At 37.4% G+C, this 22,673-nt stretch overlaps 2 protein-coding genes across 4 annotated transcripts in view; one reads left to right on the top strand and one right to left on the bottom strand.

The window, feature by feature from the left end:
• The window catches only part of LOC120625283 (cytochrome b5-like), a 107,536-nt gene that overhangs the window by 62,613 nt on the left and 22,250 nt on the right, over positions 1 to 22,673 (bottom strand). The gene's annotated exons all lie outside the window — the stretch shown is intronic.
• Positions 1 to 22,673, top strand: part of LOC120625282 (prothoracicostatic peptides-like) — a 73,204-nt gene that overhangs the window by 39,788 nt on the left and 10,743 nt on the right. For all 3 annotated transcript variants that reach the window (XM_039892298.1, XM_039892300.1, XM_039892301.1), the window contains exons 2-5: positions 9,755 to 9,841; positions 18,573 to 19,022; positions 19,230 to 19,334; positions 20,948 to 21,056. In XM_039892298.1, the coding sequence (XP_039748232.1) occupies positions 9,755 to 9,841; positions 18,573 to 19,022; positions 19,230 to 19,334; positions 20,948 to 21,056 (751 nt within the window). The remainder of the gene's footprint in view (positions 1 to 9,754; positions 9,842 to 18,572; positions 19,023 to 19,229; positions 19,335 to 20,947; positions 21,057 to 22,673) is intronic.

The following is a 22,673-nucleotide window of genomic DNA, read 5'->3' on the forward strand; positions in this document are numbered from 1 at the left end:
TAAGTGAGTTAGTGAGACTAGCATATATGTTGCCTGCTTCATTGCCATCAATGCCACCATCGTCAACTACATAGTTGTCCCACTGTTGGATACATTCCTCCCCCTCTAAAATGAGAGAAGGATGTAGAGCTTGAGCCCACCACGCTGCTCTCGTGGTGATAAGCAAGCTCTGATGCAGATAGTGCTTTAAGGGATGCTATACTTGGGTACGAACTGTGTTCGTCAATACTGGCGTCGAGTGCACGTGATAATATAATATTATTATTGTGTCAAAGCGACCACAACCAATATTCGCTGAAATATTCTATTCAATGCTATTTGATGCGGTCGTAGTGAGCTTGCAAATATTGGGCATGTTTAGCAATTAGCGTTGCATTAAGGGTTGTCGCATATCATTATATTTGGTCGATATTCGTCCGACTTTGTCTACAAATAGCTAGGTAGAAGATGAATATGAAAAGAAACACCTTGTATAAAAATCATAAAATAGTATAAAGGCAATACAGAACAGCAAAATATGCACTCACATACAATTTCAACAAAAATTGAACCTTAATCTCAATTCTGAGGTGTTTATAATAATTACATGAATCAATGTAAGGAGCCAGGTGTTTTTTTTTCGAATCACCATCTCGCTTAACGATTCCCATTTCCACGGAATCCCACTTTACAAGTGAGCTTAAGGTGTAGAAATGGAAATTTTAATTGTCACTTATAGAATTATTTTTTTAAATTAAATGGCATACAGATTGGTATTGATTTAGCATAATAGTGTAGAGCTTAGGATTTAACGTTGTGCTTAAACTTGATGATAATAAAAAACTTGATGTTAATAAACATCCACTGCAAACAGTTATGCTACAAACAATTCCTCCATAACACTACGCTAAAATTTGATTTGATTTTTCTTTTATACAAAAAACCATCAAATATTTTTGGCAACCCTCGCTGCATTTGTTATGTTATCCATTAAAATAGTCTCGAATTATTTCAACCGCCCTCCGAACGTCACTAAAATGACACTTGTTAGTGACATTAATCGAATTTGTGTCAATACATTACTATCTATCAATGTATTGTTCGATGTTATCGAATTGATAGTGCAAATGATTAATGTTAGTCTGAACATCGGACTTATAACAATAACGCATTCCCGCAAGTAGGCAGCTTTGTGTGACATTTGAAGTGTGTGATGGAATAATTTTATCAGATATATAACTATTTACTTTGGTAGGGGTCGGTTGGACTAACTGCCTCGGTGGTCTAGTGGTAAGCATATTCAAAAATTATGAAATACTGAATTAGTTGAAGCGGTGATAGCCTAGTGGGTGGGAGCTCGACTTCACTTTCATGGGGCCGAGTTCAAATCCCAGCTCGCACCTCAACCTTTTCTTTGTTTTGAATGTGTTTAAATTAATTAAAATATCACTTGCTTCAACGGTGAAGGAAAACGTCGTGAGGAGACCCGTGTCTTGTACTGGGCCGGTTATGGGTTGATATGATGATGACTCAATTTTTCTACTAAAGAGAGTAGAAATTGATGGTGTCAACCCGCAATGTTAAGCTCTGTGATCTCGTGTTATGTAAATTGTAATAGGCATATTTTAGACAAGCGCGCCGCGGCCTATAATTCATCCCCAGCTTAGTTTGTTGTGGGCTCTACTTAGACCAGTGCGCGTTTCGGACCCTCCTAGCTTTAGTTTAATTTAACGAATGTAGTTATCAACGGTAACATGTTATATGTATGAACGCTTCGTAAGGTGCTTGACTATGTGCTTGTGATAGGTCTACATGAATAAAACATATCTTAATTTGAAATTTAAATTTGAATTCATTACTTCACCGACTAGAAAGCGTAATCAAAAATTGTAAAAAATTAACCATATTTTATGATTGTGACAAATGTTGTCCTCACAGGATTTTTCTTGACATATTCACACTTGTTCACATTTTCACTAAAAATCAGTTTAAGAGAGCAGTCAAAAGCTTTTCTATTACAAAATTAAATAAAGATATATAAAATTATTTGAAGTTTAGCAAAAACATTATACAAATAGCTTTGGAGCGGTACACAGTACAAATGTTATTTTTGTTCACGCTCACCGGGACTCTAGAGCAGTTTGATCCCAGTGTTTACTTTGTCAAACTGAAGTGGACAAACAATATTGTAGTCCATTTTAACGTGCTTTATAAACAACCATCGAAATAATACAAAATATTCAATGCACTGCTATGTAGTGAAGAGGAAATAATAAACATAATTTTCTCATCATTTGAAATGAATGTACAGTTCATGTTATACCAACAATTACCCTCTCCATCATTGGCTTATCAATAACTCAGTGCTGGGCGAAGGCAACTTAAACCACTTTATTGTGGACTTACCAACATAAGTTTATAGTGTCATTATCAACCCATTACCGGGCCACTACAGGGCATGGGTCTCCTCCCACAATGAGGAGGGGTTAAGTCCACCGGCCGTAAGTCCATCAAAGTGAAAGTCATAGTCAAATATTTCTTTATTCAAATATGGACATAGATGGCACTTTTGATGCGTACATTACATGTTAAATATGACATAGAACTGACCCACGCAGGCCCAGTGCGGATTGATGGACTCCACACACCTATGAGAACAGTGGGTATGGAGAACTCTCAGTCATAAAGGTTTCCTCACGATGTTTTCCTTACCCGTTGAAGTTAATTGATGTTTTATTTACTTAAAACACACATAACTTGGAGAAGTTAGAGGTGCGTGCTGGGATTCGATCTCGGTCCCCCGAAAGTGAATTTGAAGTCCGCTTTCATCCCTCTCAAGATAAAAATAATGAATGTTAAATTGTATAATGAATGTTAATTGTGCTAATATCTTTCTGCCTTATTTTTATAGAACCTTGTTTTAAAAATTAAACGTTAGTGACGAGTTATTTAAATCAATTCATATTTAGACTAAACACCAGCGGTGACAAAGTAGATAGGCGTCCACACAGAAAAGCGACCCATCGAGAGTAGAAACTAAATTGCTTCCAACTGTAGAGCGGATGCGGAGAGTTTGCGGAGAGTTGGAGCGCGAGAAATCAAACAAAAGGAGGACAATTGCAACTCATTCAGTGCGCCTCGCTTGCATTTATTAATGAACTCGTGGGCTAAGTCTGCGAACACACGTATATTATCAGATGAAACGACGCCTATCTTCGCGCCTTTTGAAATTCTATACAAGACGGAAGTGTGTCGCTAATGCACCTTTATTTATACAAACTATCCATCTTAAACCGACAGCAACTTGTAAATAAATTGGTTGTTTTTTTGAAAATTTTTAATGTAAAGAATGATTATGGTATATCAATTTGCATCAAAATTCGTGTAGCTGTGTTAGCCAAACAGATATAGAGATAATGTAAAATAACAAAATAATAGTACGTTTAGGTGTATCCCATGGGGATCTTGCATTTTTTCAGGACAAAAATTAGTATGTTATTCTCGGGAACGACAACACTATGCAAAAAATCTCACTCATGCATTACTTTGCTATCCACACAGCACAGCAAAACTTAGTGTCCTAGTGAATACTTGGCTTTAGAAGTAAATAGTCACACCAATAACTGATAACACAACATAAAGCTAAATCTGGAGGATTAATTGCATTAGGAGGCAAGTTGCTAACTAATTTGCTCAAACTTAACGAGTTAGGTAAGCCGTGAGCGTCGACACGCGAACCGTATTTAACATTAACTCAATAACTGACAGTTACAAGTTGCGGTTTGTCGGTTACTTTGACATGTGATGCACACAACTTCGTTATTGCGTGAGTTAGTTCGTAGTTGTTACTTAAGTGGTACTTGTGATCAAGCGTGCGTTAAACATCAGTTCATCATTGACTCACACGTAACATTCGACTTTAATCGACAAAATCCCCCTACCCGTATTGGAGCATCGTGGTGGGTCTCAAAACGCTCTCATTTGGAGGCCTGGATTGACCGTTATTACGTATCATTTATTACTATATCTAAGCCTTCAAAACATAACTTGCCTTGCAAGGGACTAATAATAGCAATATGCCTTTTGACAGCCGGTTGGCGCAGTGGGCAGCGACCGTGCTTTCTGAGTCCAAGACCGTGGATTCGATTCCCACTACTGGATTTTTTTTGTGTCATGATCATGTATATTTTTCAGTGTCTGTAAATTATAAGTATTACACAGAGTATTCATAAAAATAATCATCAGCTATCTTAGTACCCATAACACAAGCTATGCTTACTTTGGGGCTAGACGGCGATGTATGTATTGTCGGAGTATATTCATTATTTATTTATTATAATAAGCTGATACCTGCACATTGGCCTCTCTCGTAGGTCTCGTAGCTTATTTTTTTTCATCTGCAAATACCAATATTTCGGGTTGAAATCTAGTTATTACCGAAATTAATTGCAAATTCCAATGGTGAGCGAATTTTTTAAATCCGATCAATAGTTTCAAAGCTTATCGATTCCTTAATCTTAAAGATCTAGAAGTTTACCGATGCTGGTTCCCCACTTGCAAACCTTTAGACTCATCGGCTTTGGATCTTCAACCTATAAACCTCTCGAATAATCGTCTTCCGATTATTAAATCATGTTTAAGAAGCTATATTACTAATTACGGAAAAAATAAGTGTATTACGGTGTGTGTACTGTATTTCCATTTAAAATTACTTACTTATAGGTACATCAGTAAGTAAATTGCTTTCAACCATACATACACTTGTTAGCAAATCTGTCTTTGTATGTACATTTGGTTAAGGATAAAAAGGTATCTTCTTTCAGACTGGTCAAAACTATGCATAATCTGTGGTCGGTATAGGTTGGAGGAGAAATTTAAAATGACAAGAACCCAGATCAAAAAAGGTCATCTAAAATGGCGGGAAAAATAGATGTACAGAGGAGTACGGACAGAAGCGTGAAGGGAAGATTGAAGAAGTTAACACTTTGTAGTTAATTAACAGTGTGCTATAAGTTCAGATAGATTGATATTTGAGTTTATAATGTGCTATGTTGTAATTCGAGGTACTTAAACAATTAAACGTTGGGGTTTCTTTAACACTAACCGCAATGAAGGTTTTTTTTCTAAATAATTTTATTACGTTACACGATTCGTAGCCTTCCCCAAGATGTGTAACATCTAATCGCGTAGGTTCAGCGTATACTGTGCCCCAATGACCCCTCTTCGTTCTTTTGTTAGCGCGTGATAAAGGGTGCTCTCGGAATAGACGGGAGTACGGAGCGGTCACCGACTCGCCTGACCTCTCCACGTCAGTGGGCCTCCCTCGCGTCACGGGAAGGTGTTATTAACTCACAACGCAGTTATCTTTGGATTCAATACGTCACTGCTTCTATAGAATTGACTTTGTCCCATGGCATGCAATACAAACTGTTGGCGTTTCGAACCAACGCGCCACGTACTAAATCTCCTCACTCCTCCATTAGGTATTAAAACACTGAACTTTAATAATTGTAATATACAAAATGTTAATAACTACTACAATAAATAAATAATCCTTTTATTAATACTTATTTTTTTATACTCAGTAGGGGTATACAGCTTATATCAGCAGTATATGGAAATGTATTTCGCCGTAGTCTTTTAAGCGCAGTAGCTTCATATTAGTTCGTTGAGAACATTATGAAGAACTGTCGGGCATGCAGGTTTCCTTGTTATGAAATGTTAGAGTCACGTGCGGGGTATATAACTCGGTCCCCCAAAAAGGGAGGCTGAAATATAACCACTAGCCACTACTATCACGGCTTTCTAGCTATCACCGCATTAAAGTTACATGAGTACAATGAATATTAAACTCAATTTTCTATATTCAGCGACAATCAGGCATATCCGTACGTAACATTTATTTTCTATTTGCGGTTCTCTGCGACTTCTCCGTACAACTTTTGAAGTTAATTCGATATACAAACATTTTCACTCCTCGCATGTACCTAGTGTGTCGCATCACTTTCCCGTTGCTCATGATTTTAGAACGTAAGAACCGAAATAAAAAATGCAAAAATACACAAACAAACAAAAAATCAAACTCTTCAGTAGATACATAAGCATAACCATACCTGAATATCCCCAGGAGATGACTTTAGAACACACAATAGCAAACATTAAGACAAATACGCGAGCATGTTCTACAAGGATAATAATTAATTTAAGTTAATAACGACAGAAATAAAGTTGTCTTTATGGCTCCTCCGTGATCCAATGAGAAAACGAGAGCTGAGAACTGCTCTCCCGTGGTAGCACTTGCGAGTTAGGAGGGAAATTAAGTGCTTTACGAGTGTTTAATCGTTTCGTGTATAGGCTTCATCATCATCATCAGCCTTTTAACGTCCTACTTCTGGCTACAGGCCTTCTCTCTCATAGGAGAGAAGGCTTAAAGCATAGGCCCACAATGCTGCTCCAATATGGGTTTTGGGCTCTTATGATTATTGCCATAACTAAGATATAATAACCGTGCTCGCCAAGGCTTAAGGGTTTACTCGCTAATTTCATAAACCCCGGGGTTATAATTCTATGGCAATACCTAAGAATTTTTAGCTCGATCCGGGATTCAAACCCAAGTGATCGTAAACGTAGTTGAACACACTTACTACTTGGCAAACAATGCGGTTACACACAGGTAAAGACAAAGAGTAGCTGCCTGGTTGGGTTTTACTTTTAAATTTGCTCGTGAAAGAGAGTCTTTGGCAGCAATGCAGAGGGCCCTCGAGCCGCCGCCTACATTTCACAAACCGAAAAAAACAAGACGTAGTAAGCCACAAGGCTATTGAAAATCAATATCAGCATGGCTTTTAAAATAATATTTTTTCAGCGTTAGGTATGCTGTATTCACTAAAAAAGTCAAGTTAAAGCACTAATGATTCGCCCAACCCGGGATCCTACTAAGGATCTATACCAAAAGGATGCAACAAAATTTAGGCAGTTATAGACATTTGTTTTCCAAGGGAAAGGAATTGCTGGAATACAGATCATAAATCGTGAGGCCCGGAATGATTGGAGTTATTCTTTTTTGAACATAATCCAAATCCAAAAAATTATCTTGGATTTTGTTAAATACGCCCATTAGGTGAAAATTACCTATTATTTTGTTTGACTATGGATCCACTTCTGTATATACTGCCATACTCCTAAAAAATTAGCCCGCTACCATATCAGACTGCATCGTCACCTACCACCAACTGAAATTGCAATTAAGGGTCGTGGTGGAATAAAAACGACTAGTGGTCAGAAGAGGGATAGATAGACCCAAAGAATAAGTTCAATCTGTCTCCCTGCCCCCGACGAGAGGACAGATCAAACTTCTTATTCCAGCTTATATTATAGAGCGGATATAATTATTTTGATTTGTTCCCTCGTCTGGCGCAGAGGGAGAGAGCGCACTAAAAATTCAAAATTCAAAATTCAAAATTCATTTATTTCAAGTAGGCCTAATATAAGCACTTTTGAAACGTCAAGTCTGTCTGTTTGTAGTGATTCTACCACCGGTTCGGAAGGCAGATTCTACCGAGAAGAAGCCGGCAAGAAACTCAGCAGTTGCTCTTTTCCAACATCAACAATTTACATTTTGCATTTTAACATTCATTTTTCTATCTTGTGAGAGCTGAAAGCGGAGCCGGATGCTTCCAAGCAACCTTGTCATTAAAAAATTCATCAATTGAACTTTTTTTCCAATTTGTCCCCTAAGGGGACAGAGCACGGGACGGATAGGAATAATCCCTATTTGTTCACGAGAGCGAAAGCGGACAAAAGGTAGAAGTTTGTAGACGTGTTGCACAGAGTCCGAATCAATTGAAAACGTTGTAGCGTCGAATATATATTTTTTATTCATATTGATATTTCTGTTTCTTTTGTCATATGTATTTAAAAAATACTTTTAGCATCTATTCTCTAAAGCTATACAAGTCTTTATCCTTAGTCCTGACTGACTGAGAGTGAACTTACAGCCCAAACATAGAAATTTTAAATTTTAAGACAGTATTATAGTTTTTTAAGTATTATAGTTTTAAATTTTAAGTCTTTGAGCACGAGATGAACTAATAAAGGACTTTTTTAATTCTACCCCTATGTGGTAAACTTCTCCTATTCACTATTACCGTGCTTTGGCAGGTGGACACGTAAATTGACTTCCTTGTAAGTGTGTATAATCAAAAGATAAAATTTTGGTCTCTTGCGCTTTCTAGCCGAGCTGAAGGACTAAATGGAGTTTAAAAGTTGACTAGAAAAGTAGTAGTAGGTGGAAGTAGAAAAGAACTTCTTTTTACCAGGTACCTTTATCCATAAGTTTGATATTTTTGCTTTTAACTTTGCCAAAAGCTTACTTTAGGCAAATAATGTTTTTTAATCTCACGGAATCTCAGAAATTCTGCGCAGACGAAGTTGTCGGCATCAGCAAGTAATAATATATGAGGAGGCATTTTATTTATAGGCTTCGACGACATAAAGCGCGTTGCATTAACTTTGTCCCGCCCACGGCACACGGCTGGCATTTGAATCACTCAAGTGCTTATTGAGCCTCTCCACACAACATCATGACGTGACGTGGGGGTTTATTTTTATCACAGCTATTAAAATCGCTTCGCTATACTAAGTATTAAATACGTGAATTAGCAAGTAATTGGGATTGCGGTCACAGTTACCATCACCCTCGATCTATTGCCGTCCCACAGCTAAGCAAAGGCCTACTCTCTTATACGAGAGAAATAATTGGAGCGTTAACCCACCACGCTGGTTTTTAACGGAACTCTCCGTGGTACGGGGCAGCACATTAAGCTCGAAACTGTCAAACCTTCCAAACTTCAGGCTGGCTCCTGGATAGAAAACCTTAATATCCAAACCTCCCTGGCGCAGCAGTGAGCGGTGAGTGGTCCCGGATAAGATCGCCGGTGGGGTATTTTGGGAATTTATAATTTTTGAATCTTCTCTGGTCTGGAGGCTTTGGCCGTTGCTATTTACCACCCTACCGACAAAGACGTGCCGCTATGCGATAAAACGTTCTGGTACGATGTCGAGTAGTAATCGATTAGGGGTGGGTATGGTATGGTAGGTATAGGTATTTCCATAAAGAACTCGATTGCGCGCGAGCTTATCTTGTACTAAGGCTATTGATCCTAATAGAAGACCATATATGTGAATAACCGTTAAATATAAAAGCCTGGAAGTCGACATACATCAGCTTAAACAACCGCTGTGAGAACACGAATGTTGCCGTGGAAAACCGGTGGCGTCACTCTGTAGAAGAGTAAATTTTTTCAAACTTACAGCGTGGCTTATCGCCCTGCACTTATTTTCCTAAGATCAATGAATCTATTTTTCAAATCACGATTGGCTGGGACCAGTGGGCACACGCATGCAACCATGGTCTCGGCAAGCAAGCCCTGCCATCGGCTTTTTCAACTGTTTTAAAAAAGGAAGAATTGATTATTCGACATAACATTTTGTTAGCTCCATATTCCAAATCTAAATCAATTCCTCCTAACATAAAAAATTGAAGGTATATAGCCGGTTTGGATTTGGTTAAGTACTCCGGGGGGGTTTGGCCATAATCACCAGTCTGGGCAGACAGTATGGTGACCGCAATAGATGGTTGTCGTTGCACAGAGTACGCGGCTGCCCGCTCTCCGTTATATTCCCTAAGTCGCCTCGTACGACACCCGTGGGAAAAGAAGGGGTAGTGACAACTGTTCTCTGTCCTTTATTTGACAATGTCGTATTATTGTTCCAGATGCGGTTCTGCGTAGCCGCGCTGATCGCGCTCGCCTCGCTGGCGGCGGCGGCGGCCGACGCGCCGCACGACGCGCCGCCTGCGCAGGTTGGTTTCACTTTTGTTCGAGCATAACGGATATGCATAATTATTTATTTGTTCCAAAATTAAATTTCATATAGATCTGATGAACAGTGTTGGACACAGACAACGGAAATCTTAAAACATGACAAATCAACATTGCAAATCGATCGCGATTGCTTCTATCGCATAAACATACATTGTAGACGCAATAACACAACCTAACATAACAACTGTTCACTCAAAAAGGTTACGCAGATGTATTCAGTATGATTACGACATATCAGTTGGGGTACGAAGACATTTCCCATCTAACTAACTTAGATAGGAGTTGCATATTTTTTCGCAACTAGAAGCTATTTGGAATAGCATTTCGTTAAGAGGTCGGTTATTTATTAGTTAAAAATGTATCTACCTTAGGGGATCACTCCCATAGGGGAAACGGTTGTTGCACCCACTAAAAACTCTGTGCTCCTCAATAAAGAGATCGGAATGCGTTTCCCACCATTCTTGCGTTATGTTTACAGAATTAAACTAATTTATGTTTATTGAATTTCATCAACAATTGACATTATAAAAACATATTAACAAACCCTACTTTAAAATAATTTTAGCGAGGACGTTTTAATATAAAACATAGACATAGCTCAAGCATTAATTAAATGTTACAAATGCATACATTTATAGATATACAATATCGGCACATCCCAGTTAGCGTAAATCTTTGAAATTTGATATTGTATAACTTTCAGTTCATTATTTATACTTTCACCAGACCGTACATACACTGGAGTGATGTCAGCTATGACACATCCCCTTTAAGTAGATTTATTTTAATTGTTGCTCAAAGCTTCAAAGAAACGAGAAAAGGTAAATTATTTTAAATTAAAAAGCTATTGGGTGTTGGCAGTTGGAAGCGGCAACACATAAAATCTGACGTCCTAAACAAATACAAACCTTTTTGGTATTTCCTTTGCAAAGAAAAAATTTTGTGCCATATTTTCACCTAACATGTGTTGGAAAATCAATTAATATGTTTGCATGTGTCGCTCCAAACGAAAGAAGAAGAAATTTTTCCCCTCTTTTAAACGAATCTAAAAGCAGTGTAGTTTTGTTTAGACAATGTTCACACATGCCATCATTATTTGATACTAGGTTGTGCATTTATTAATCTAATTTAGTGAAGATTTTATGCTCAATGAAATATTATATTCTGAATAAGTGTCTGAAACAGTAATAGATACTGCCTCTCCAACTCACATTTTCTGTTTGGTGTATCTAAATGCATAAACCTAAGAGGTATGAACAATAATTATTTTCTGAGATATAAATTGTATGTTTTTATTAAACAAAATTATGGCATCTATTTCGTACTAATTTATTATGATATAGATGGCAATGAAATGTGTAGAACAATAAGTCTCTTTAATAACAGAACAGCCAATTCTATGATTATATTGTCCAGGAGAGATGTCCACAGAAGGGCAACTCAAGTCTGACAACAATAACTGTCCGCCCCACAGGCCGCTTCGCAGCCTGCAGCCAGTACAACAGAATGTACTTTTGTTTGCACGACAAAAGCCTCGACTGACAAACCTATTAAACTATTACGTAAACCTAATCAAAGTACCCCTACCGCAGTATTATTCACTATTTACAGAAGCTTCACAACATAATCTACAACATCTGTGTATCTTTTAAAATAATTGTCTTTTTAAGCTCCTAAAATTATTTCAACAATACATTACTCAAAAGTTAGCATATGGGTTACGCTTTCGGAAGGGCGACAAATATGCGGCACGAACTCTTAACTCTTCCGAGAACGTGCCTTTTAAAGAATTCGTTTAGCGGTGAAGGAAAACACTGTGAGGGAACCTGCTTACTTCTCCACAATGTTCTTAAAGGCGTGTAAAGTCCAATAACGGGTTATAGGACTTTACACTTACTAGCGTAAAGTCTTAAGTGATGATGATGACTTCCTCAGACGTTTTAAAATATTAATTTATTTATTTATTTATTCCCATCTTACATTTTTGTCATTACAGGAAAAAGTTATCCTAATACGACAATGCAGCATGTTATGTAAATTTTAATAATATATATAACGATAGTGTATATGATAAAATCCAAATCGCTATATTTATGAGTTCACTCAGAGTGCAACAAAATAAATCCGTCTTCTCGGCTATCACATTGAGGGTACGGAGTGCGTGCGTCAGTGGCGCCTCCTTCAGTAGCTTGGTGTCTGTTTGTCCTTTTGTCCGAGCAATAGCAATCTAAATTGTATAATATGGATTTTGATTACAACGACTGCTTAGATTTTATGGCTAGTTATATCGCTTGCTAGGGGATATAATGGGGGGATATGACATGATCTCCTGTCCGTGCTAGCCCTGCCTGCCCTGCTGAACTGATCCTAGTGTTTACAAATAGAGAGACTTGATGTTTCAAATTGTCTACTGGAATAAAAGTTACCGGCGAATTAATTCTACTTTCAAAGCTCGGGTATATTCTTTATTCATTTGCGAGATGGAGCACTGAAACTAACTTGGCTGTCGCTGTGCTATTTATGACAATTTTATAAACTTAAGTTGAATTAAACACTTCGTAACTCCCACAGTTTTGTTCAAAGCAGAAATACGAATCTTTTTTATCATCTCCAGACGCAGTCAGACAATCAGATCGTCTCAAATTTACAGATAGGTACTGTTGCCGGAAAGCAATCAGCGTATGTGTGTGTGTGACATTAGTATGGCGGAGCAGTTGAATAATGCACGAGAAACTTATGCATACACGGACGTAACAACACTTAAATAAACCAAACAGATATATCTGGTTGTGCCATATTATGCCAAATAATGTTCATTTCTAAACATATACTTCCACAAAGTACGCCTGCTCTATTCGATATTATAAAAATTTTGCAGTATTGGTAGATATATATCCAATTGGAATTGCAACTATGTACGACAGCAGTTTTTTATCTACGTACATATACCGCAAGTAGATACGAAAGCATACGTAATGTACAGAACACTAAAGTCTTACACATTAAATAAAATGTACAAATTAAGGGAAATGCGGTTTGCCAAAACATTAGAAGTAAATATGGCAATCTCGTCCCGTTTAGAATCGTTTAAAGCAGCGACCGCTTATGAAATTAGGAAAATTTTGCCCCCTGCGGCCTCCCCCGGCTTGCGCAGGCCTCCTCGGACCTCTCGGCTTGCTCTTATACTAGCATGGACTGTTAATTTTTGCGACTTAATGAAATTCAGGTTACGTTGAACATTACGACTTTGTTACTACAGCTTAGTACTAACTCTGGAAAAAATATATTATTATTTCTAAACTTCATTATTAGCTCCAAGCTAGCTGTGCGGTTTTACCAACAATGAATTCAAATTTTAGCAATGCTTTTTAGCTTATCTTAAATGATTTAAATTTAGATTTCTCGCAAAAAATCTCTTTCGGTAGACTATTGTACAGTAGTGTTAGTAGCCCTAAACCTGTATAGTTTTACTGCCATACTTAGATCTAGTCTTGGGTAATCTTAATTTATGTCTTTTTTTCTATTTTATAAATTCAAAGGTAATATAAATGACCGTACAGATTCTCCTTCTTTTCGCAGAGTATACCAAATTAAGCTTAATTTTCAATGTAGATCAATACCTGGCAAAGTAACGCCTGCTTGATAACGAATCTCTCATATAGTCTTTCGACCCCCCCATTTACCCCTTAATGGTAGATTTCCGAAATAAATAGTAGCCTATATTACTTCTTGTGTACCTGCCTGTAAAGTTCCGCCAAAATCTCCACCCGTTTCAAAGTTTAAGCGAAACAAATAGACCAACCGACAGATAGATAGAGAATAAAAAAATGAAAAAAAGTTATTGGTAAACTTTCATAAGCAATTAGTATTTTGGCACAATATCTACAATAAGCCAATTATTTTTTTGTAGTAAAAGTATATATTATATACAAAGAGAAAATGCGCTATTCTTATTAATTATTCTCATGAATGCGTGCTACGTAAGATAACCCTCGTTTATTTGGAGTACTTAAGTGGTACCGTAATGCTCGGTGAAGATTAAATATCCGTACATAAAATCTGTTTAAAGCAACTTTAAACTTAGGTCGCGGTCCCGCCTGTCGCGCCGCATTTGCATAGTAAACAAAAATAAACACAGCGCTGCAACAAATGAACGTAATGACTAAAAACAAGAAAGAAAACCCTTGCAGGAATGCTGTTTGTGAAAGAAAACTGGTTTAAACGTCTAGACGAAGAGCTAGCGTAGGTGCCATTTGTTTATAGTTCTTTTAACTTGTACTTGTATTGCCGCGTTAGGAAAATTATTTAGATGTGAGTGATTTTCTCGAGTGAAAAGCAACAGCAAGCAAACAATACTTTGGGAACATTTTATTATTAAAAAAGCAGTGATAGCCTAGTGGGTAAGGGTTCGGCTTTTCTTTCGTGGAGACCGAGTTCGAGCCCCGGCACGCACCACTAACTTTTCGGATTTATGTGCATTTTTAATTTAAGCAATTTAAATATGACTTGCTTTAGCGGTGAAGGAAAACATAGTGAGGAAACTTGCATCCCTGAGCTCTCCATAACGTTCTCAAAGGCATGTGTAGACTACCCTTCTCAATCTTAGAGGAGACGCGTTCCCTATAGTGGGCCGGTAATTGATTGTGGATGATGATCATATCAGCTTTACATGGAAGTAATAAACGATTAACGAACTTACAAAAATGTGAAAGTTAATTTTAAACTAGTCTAACTGTAGTATTAAATTAAATGTTGTTGTCATATAACATATTGTTTTTGTAGTGCGGATGACAAAACTATCATTTGGAGATGATGAATGATGATCGAATGATTGTGGAGCGAATTGTTCAAACTAATTAAGAGTGAATATCAAAGAAGTGGCAAGCTAACAAATATGCTTAATGTTGTTTAAATAAATGGTTGTGTTTCGCCTACAATGAAATTAAAATATTGGCAAAGGTAAAATGCTTAGGTGCTTAAGTCGTAACTAATATCTGATTACTTTATTATTTTTAGTGCGTGATGAAAACGTGTGTTTTAGTTTATTTGAACCAAATATTCTTATTTTTTACTTGTAATCTTATAATATTTACTGACAGTCTTCTACTTCTGACTGCTACTTTAAACGTTCTAGATAAGAAGGTTCGTTATTGGAAATCCATCTTGAGTAGGTATTTCAAATAATACATGTTAAAATTAAAACAAAATACTTTTCCGCGGGAATCTTACTCGCTTAGGTGTCTCAACTACTGTCGTTATACGTATTTCTCCAGAGTAAATCTGAATACCTCAAGCTACAGTTACGTAAGTAACAACTAACTATGCAGCTTGCCTTTATTTTTACAAAACAGTTAAATAACTTTGAAAGCCTGTTTCCTCGGGCTCAAAGCAAGTTAAAAAGCCGCAACAATGCGTTCAAATACCAACAGTAAACAGAAAAACGGAATAAAGGTTCGCGCAGCCATTAATATTTGTTGAGAATTTTCCGTTTTAAACATAATCTGTTACCGGCAGCTGTTGTTTAGTTAAAGTAATAAAGTATTCCGAATAACTAAAACATAAGATAATGAACTATCTTAAACTTTCTTGTCTTAATCTTGACGTTTTAAAAGTGCTTATAAACTAAGCCTACTTGAAATAAATGAATTTTGAATTATAAACATTATTTTTTATTTATCAGCAATGGTGGCACACTATTTAAAAATTTGACACTAGCGATTCCCAGACGTAAGTTTTGAATACAAACTTTCATTCGCTATTCTACCCAATATAGATATAATATAGTGGAATATAGTGGTAGAGTCACTACACACGGACAGACTTGACGTTTCAAAAGTGCTTGTATTAGGCCTACTTGAAATAAATGAATTTTGAATTTGAATATACCTACCGCAATCCACCACTTCGCATCGCCCGCCTACGCTATTACTACGTTTGTTGTCGGCTTTCTGTTATAATATAAAAACCTTTCTGTTTGGTCAAGAGACGATTAATCAATGAACAAAATAACTGATCAGCTTTTTTATTTATAAAGATTGATTCGAAAATCTCCTAAAAACATGGCTACATATTTGTCAAAGATACAAGAACAACATAATGGTAATAGGTACACTTAGCAAGAGCTTTCCTTATATTGGTACCTACTTCGTCATAAAAACCCCGAGATTGGTAAACTTACGTACGTATTTTTTATCTAGATACGACATGCATTTTTTATGTAGACATACTTGACGTTTCTAAAGTGTATATAAAGTATGCCTAGTTACTTGAAATAAATAAATTTTGAATTTTAATAGAAGTTATTTTTTTTCTACCACCAGTAAGACAGTAAAAGAAACTCGATCGTTAAAAACCGTTTTAAATACGTACGAGAGAAACCCTCTGCTTGCCTTAAAAACAGTACAATTAAAATTCTTCTCAACAAATACTTTAGCGCCAATATCTTTTACCCAGTCGTGTGTTACTAATTAAACCAGTCATTCCCATTATCAAAGCTTTGAGGTTCACTTTTTTCCTAATAAATCGTTGTAATTTAACCGCGTTCAAATTTTTTCCGAGACCGATACGTTCAAATTCAAATTAAAGCTTTCTTATGTACTTATTTGTTCGATAACAGGATAAACTCTCATTGTGGGAGGAGTCCCGTGGGAGAATAGATATTTTAACATCTAAATTAAGCCTTATTTAGACTATGACACAGAATAATCCAACATAAGTTCCTCATAATAAGTAGTCATAATAAGAAAGTATAGAGCTTAGAGGTTTATAAAATCTATTCTAGGAAATATAGGGATCCTAAGTTTCCTCAAAACTTCATTGTTTTATATATCTACCGTTAATATACATGTAAAAGTTAATTTAACTGTTGCAACAACTAATAGCAAAGCAGTTGAAGTTCCCACTCTAGCTGATTTGCTCAGCTTTTGTCCGATCCTCTTGAATTTGAATTAATCGATACCCTTTAAAATATAGAAAAACCAATACATTAATTAAGAATGAAAGGACCTATCGATTAACATCTCCAATAATGTATGGCAAAATAATCTCCTCCTTTTCAATGTGACAACAATTAGATATATCTTAGCTTAAGTATGGAACTGGTACTGGTAATATTTGTATATATCATATTTATACAAGACAATATTACCAGTAATTGACATTTAAACTTTTACTGCAATTAACATTATTATTTGGGAGCGTTTACAGAACTTGAAAGACGTCTCCAGTCGTACTGGTATTCAGACCGCCTTTGTTTCCTTTAGACAAGTTAAATTACTTGAAAGAGTGACTTGAACAACGAACTCCTACCTGCTACAGAAGTCTCTAATCGGTTTAATAAAACCTGCATTTGTGCGAAAACATATCCTTTGTTGAATTCTATTTAATAAAAGTTAATATTTTTATTGCAACATAATACGGACGGCCCAGTTTGCAGCGACCCTGCTTTCTGAGTCAAAGGCCGTGGGTTCGATTCCCACAACTGGAAAATGTTTCTGTGATGAACATGAATGTTTTTCAGTGTCTGGGTGTTTATCTGTATATTATAAGTATTTTATGTATATTATTCATAAAAATATTCATCAGTCATCGTAGTACCCATAACACAAGCTACGCTTACTTTGGGGCTTGATGGCGATGTGTGTATTGTCGTAGTAAAAAAAAAAAAAAAAAAAACATAATACAATTTCTTGTTTCTATACAAGTTTCAATTTGACATAAAAGAATCGCAAAGTATAGCTGATCATCCTCAGCCTAATAACATCATAATGCTGGCACAAGCCTCCCCCACGGTAGAGAGGGTTTAAGAACATAGACACGCTATTCGAATGTGGATTGGCGTGCTTTCATGCTTATTATCACATGTTAGTAATAAAAACTGGGATAAAAAGCTCTGTGGTGGACACACTCATTATAAGTATTAAAGTAAATCTAATACAAATTCTTTGACCGACCCCGGTATCGAATGTACCTAGTAATCCGTCTTGAACACGCAAAGTATTATCAACTTAATCAACTTTAAACAAGAAAATTCCAAATAATTCCAAAGAGAAAAGGTTAAGTTTCCACTCTAATAATCCCAAAATGTTCACCAAAACAACAATTAATATTCGGATCGACAGAATACCTCTGCGCAAACACTGTCTGTCCGATCATGTGTAACTAATCTAACATAATTAAAATCACTGAAAACTAATCCGAGGGAGAAAGATATTGAAACCGACCGACAGTATTAAACAGACGGCAAAATTCCAGTCATTATTCGAAGCTTAGCTTCTCACCAAGAACTGTGTTGTGTACTTTACCGCGATTTACTGCATGAGTGGTAATAGTAGGTGATTTCCCGGTGAGGTGTGCTCATCTATACTTCCATACGTATAATGCGAATGCCAGTGTGTTTTTATTCATGTTCGGTCCAACTACTACACTGATTGCACTAAATGCATCTTTGTGAAAGCCATAAAACTTTCTATACCGTGAAACACTGAGATTAAAAAACTTACTTTGTTACTTGCTCGCTTGTAGTAGGACTTAAAGCAAAAATATCTTGACGAAATCTTTGACAGAGATAGCATCTTAGAGACTGCTATGAGATATTTTGTAGCCCGGTAAAATAGACAGTTCCCGCAAAGTTTAAAAAACCGAAATTAAATGCGGACGGTGCGCATAGGTAGTATAAATATACAATATCTAAGTAGAATGTTTTTTCAGGCGGAGACCGACGTAGAACTCACAGAAGAAGAGAAGAGAGCGTGGTCAAGTTTACACGGAGGCGGAGGATGGGGCAAAAGGGGGTGGCAAGACATGAGCTCGGCCTGGGGCAAACGTGGCTGGCAGGACTTAAACTCAGCGTGGGGAAAGCGAGGATGGCAAGATCTGAACTCAGCGTGGGGTAAAAGAGGATGGCAAGACTTGAACTCGGCCTGGGGTAAAAGAGGATGGCAAGACTTAAACTCAGCTTGGGGGAAAAGGGGATGGCAGGACCTGAACACCGCATGGGGCAAACGAGCATGGAGGGATTTATATCAGACTCCGTGGGGCAAGCGTGGCTGGCAAGACCTAAACTCCGCTTGGGGCAAACGGGGCTGGCAGGACATGAGCTCGGCATGGGGCAAACGGGGCTGGCAAGACATGAGCTCAGCTTGGGGAAAACGTGCACCAGTAAGCATATGATTTTATTTATTTTGCCGTCGTCTATTTCCAGCATTGTACTGAACTATAAAGGAATAAGCCCATAATAAGAAAAAAGTAACTTTTAAAAATATTGAAATCTAGAAGAGACTAATTACTACGTGTCTGTTAAGTATTGTTTTAAGTAATATAACTTTTACTCGCTTGAAAAGTAATATGAACTCTGTCAATGTTTAGGAGAAGTGGGCCAACTTCCACGGCTCGTGGGGCAAGCGCACCGCTCCGGAACCTGACTACGAGGACTACGAGGTTGCTTACGAGCACGCCATGCCGATGCAACAAGTATGTACATTTACAATATTTTTCAATTTTTCAGTCCATTGTTTGTATGTTCATGTGTTACGTCGTAACTCCTCCTAATCTACGCATTAGATTAGGTAAAAGAGGTATCGTTGATTTAATTTCTATGTTTCGCGTAGTTTAAGGACGCAAGTTATCTAAAATCCATTTGACATTGATCCATAATTAATACCCTCAATATATTACAAAACCAATTATCGTCATGCATTACCAATAAATCTATGCGAAGGCAAATCTCGACAGTATCATAACCTATCGGCCAAGTCAGCACTGGCGGGGGCGAGATGAAATATTGGAGCAGATATTGGAAGGCAGCGGTCCGCAGACGGGTTGTGATTAATCGCATGATTCGCGTATCAAAATCGTGTTTTTACGGATTTGTTTGTTTTTGTTAGATATATACGCCCACGCATTGTGCGCACGCAAATCAAAGTCAGAAATAATAATCGGCACAAATTCACCGGCAGAACATTCCAGTTTCAGTCAATTTCCTTGCAGTTGCTAACCAGCGGTTTTATGTGATATCCAGACATAATGTGCTATGAGATTAAGATATCTGTTATAAGTTGTCGCTATAAAATTGTTATTATTTTATTTCACTACAAGTTAGCATTCCAAATGTGCACTGCTAACTGTTAGGGGTAGGGTAGTTAAATAAACGAACTAACTATTTAACCGATACCTACTGGATTAATTCAAGCTCGCGATTCGCTCGGCGATCCTTATTTGGCGGCAGATTGTTAACTGGGGCCAGGGCGGAAGTCCTCAGAAAATAACTGATTAACAACTATTTTGAAAGGTTATTGAATCGGCGGTGTTCATAGGACCCTCTAGCAGTTTCAGTACTTCATAGTTCTTGTGTTCGGCGATTCATTTGATGACATATAATGATCGAACAACCTAAAGGGAGCTTCGAACACTGTCACTATCCTTTTTAGAACGGAGTCACTTTTCCAGCACCTGGGGACACCGCAATCCATCGGCCGTTCGAGTTCACAACACATTTATTTTGAGTATAAAACTAGCTTCTTGTAATCAAGTCAGAAAAGGATATACATTTCATCATCATCACCATCATATCAACCCATTAACGGCCCACTACAGGGCACGGGTATCCTCCTACAAAGAGAGAGGGTTAAGACTGTAGTACACCACGCTGGCCCAGTGTGGATTGGTACACACCTTTGAGAACATTAAGGAGAACTCTCAGAAATGCAGGTTTAAACACGATGATTTTCTTTACCGTTGAAGCAAGTGATATTTTAAATGCTTAAAACGCACATAACTTAGAAAAGTTAGAAGTGCACGCTGGGATACGAACTCGCCCCCCGAAAGTGAAGTCGAAGTCCTTCCCATTGGGCTATCACCGCTTAACTCGTACAGTTTATCCTTTCTAATTAGATCATGTAGAGATGCTCCGAGAATAGCTGTCTCTATCTCTGTAAACGTTAGCTTTCTTATGAGGTAAACATAATTACTTACGACTTATGACATCAAGATGCGTAAGCTTAATATTGACATCAATAGTTAGCAAGCTTAATATGCAGCTGCTTGAGGATTTTCATTTGTTTCACAATCAAATTGCTTGTGTCCAGGACGAAGCTGACAACTTACCCATGGACAGTCCGGAGAAGAAAGCCTGGTCGGCCCTCCACGGCGCCTGGGGCAAGCGGCCCAACAAGCAGGTCCAACTATACAACAACGGTAACTATCGCGACCCTTCACAATCTCTTTCTTATGTGGAAATAAGCTTTTTATTTCACAACCAAATTTACTAAAAGCAACTAAGAACCATACCGCAACTTGTATAGTAAACTAATTGCTATACAAGTCCCGGTATTGGCTGTGGCTACGCAAAAAAGGAGCCAGGTGTAATACGCGTAAACAATAATTAACGTGTTGGGCACTAGAAGCAAAGGCCTCCAAAGCAAACGGGATGTGTGGCTCTGTATGAGAGAGGCCTAGGTACTTATAACTTACCTGATTCAGCCATAACAATATCTCAGCTATTCAAATACTTTCTAGTTAAAAATGTTTATTCCATGATAGATTGCTTGGGTAACAAATTATTGTTCATACCTTTCTTTGTCCATATTTTCAATATTAGGTGTATTTTCCCAAATAAGGAGTAATTAACGAATGTTAATTATTATAATTGACAGTAGATATGCAATGCAATTCAACTACCTACCGTAAAGAAGCCATTCCAGAGCAGACGTCGTTTGGATTTGTAAACAAATGGTAAATTATATAGAAAATTGACTTAGCCTGCAATTGATTACGTAATTTTTGCTACTGAGTCTGTCATCTCACAGATTTTTGAGGGAGACTTTTCCCGCTGAACTTTTTTCCCTTTTTTGTGTTAATCCACTACAAGTTAGCCCTGACTGCAATTCAGTCTAAAATGGTAACGGGCTAACCCTTTAGGGTTATGGAATTAATATGAAACCTAATCGGTTACTACGCGACATCGTATCGCTACGCAACGGTACGCTCAATTGCAAGCGGCACCTTTTTGTCGTTAAGGTGGTGACTAGCCAAGACCGAAAACGAACCAAACCAAAGATAACTCAGAATTATAAATTCTTAAATTGCCCATGCTGGGGATCGAACCACTTATAAACACAGCGCACTCAATCAGGAAGGTCATTTTAAAGTATGGGTAGTTTCGTTTAGTCGAACTTCATAGTGTGTCTTTGACACTTTCAATTCTGTCATTTAGCAAATTGCAGTTTCTGCGGGCGACTATCGTGTTTCTGGCGGATGATGAGGAATATGTTTTATCAAATGAAGTAACTCTTACGGTAATGACAAAGAAACACAAAAAAACCGTGTACCTACTACTGTAAGGACTCAAGATTGGGCTTTTTTGACTATTAGCTTTATCGATGATCGCTAGGTTTATCAACATATCTTAAAATATATTTCATAAAAACCTTCAAAAGTCGGGGGTTGCCAGAAGCTATAATTGCGAGTGCTGGGGTTGGAATTGCTAAAATAAGCAACATTCATTAAGAACCAGAACAATACGTCTTGTAAAGGCATTAACTATTGGAATTGTTCAACCTATCAAACGAGACATCTATCTGAGCGCGACTAAGCTCAGATTGATGCGGTCGCGTCTGTTTGATTGATCGCCGATCGCGATCGCCCCTCGAGTCTTGACACAATGGCTACCGCCATTGCTTCCATCTCATTTAACTTAACAACGTTCTTTGTATTGAGATAAATAAATCGATCTCGTTGTAAATAGAGAGCCAGAAACAGTTTAATCTAGCTTAGAATTTCGGAGTCGAACATAACGTCATACAGTTACACCTT

This window comes from Pararge aegeria, chromosome 7 (genome assembly GCF_905163445.1).
Source record: "Pararge aegeria chromosome 7, ilParAegt1.1, whole genome shotgun sequence".
In the NCBI taxonomy this organism is placed as follows: Eukaryota; Metazoa; Arthropoda; class Insecta; order Lepidoptera; family Nymphalidae; genus Pararge; species Pararge aegeria.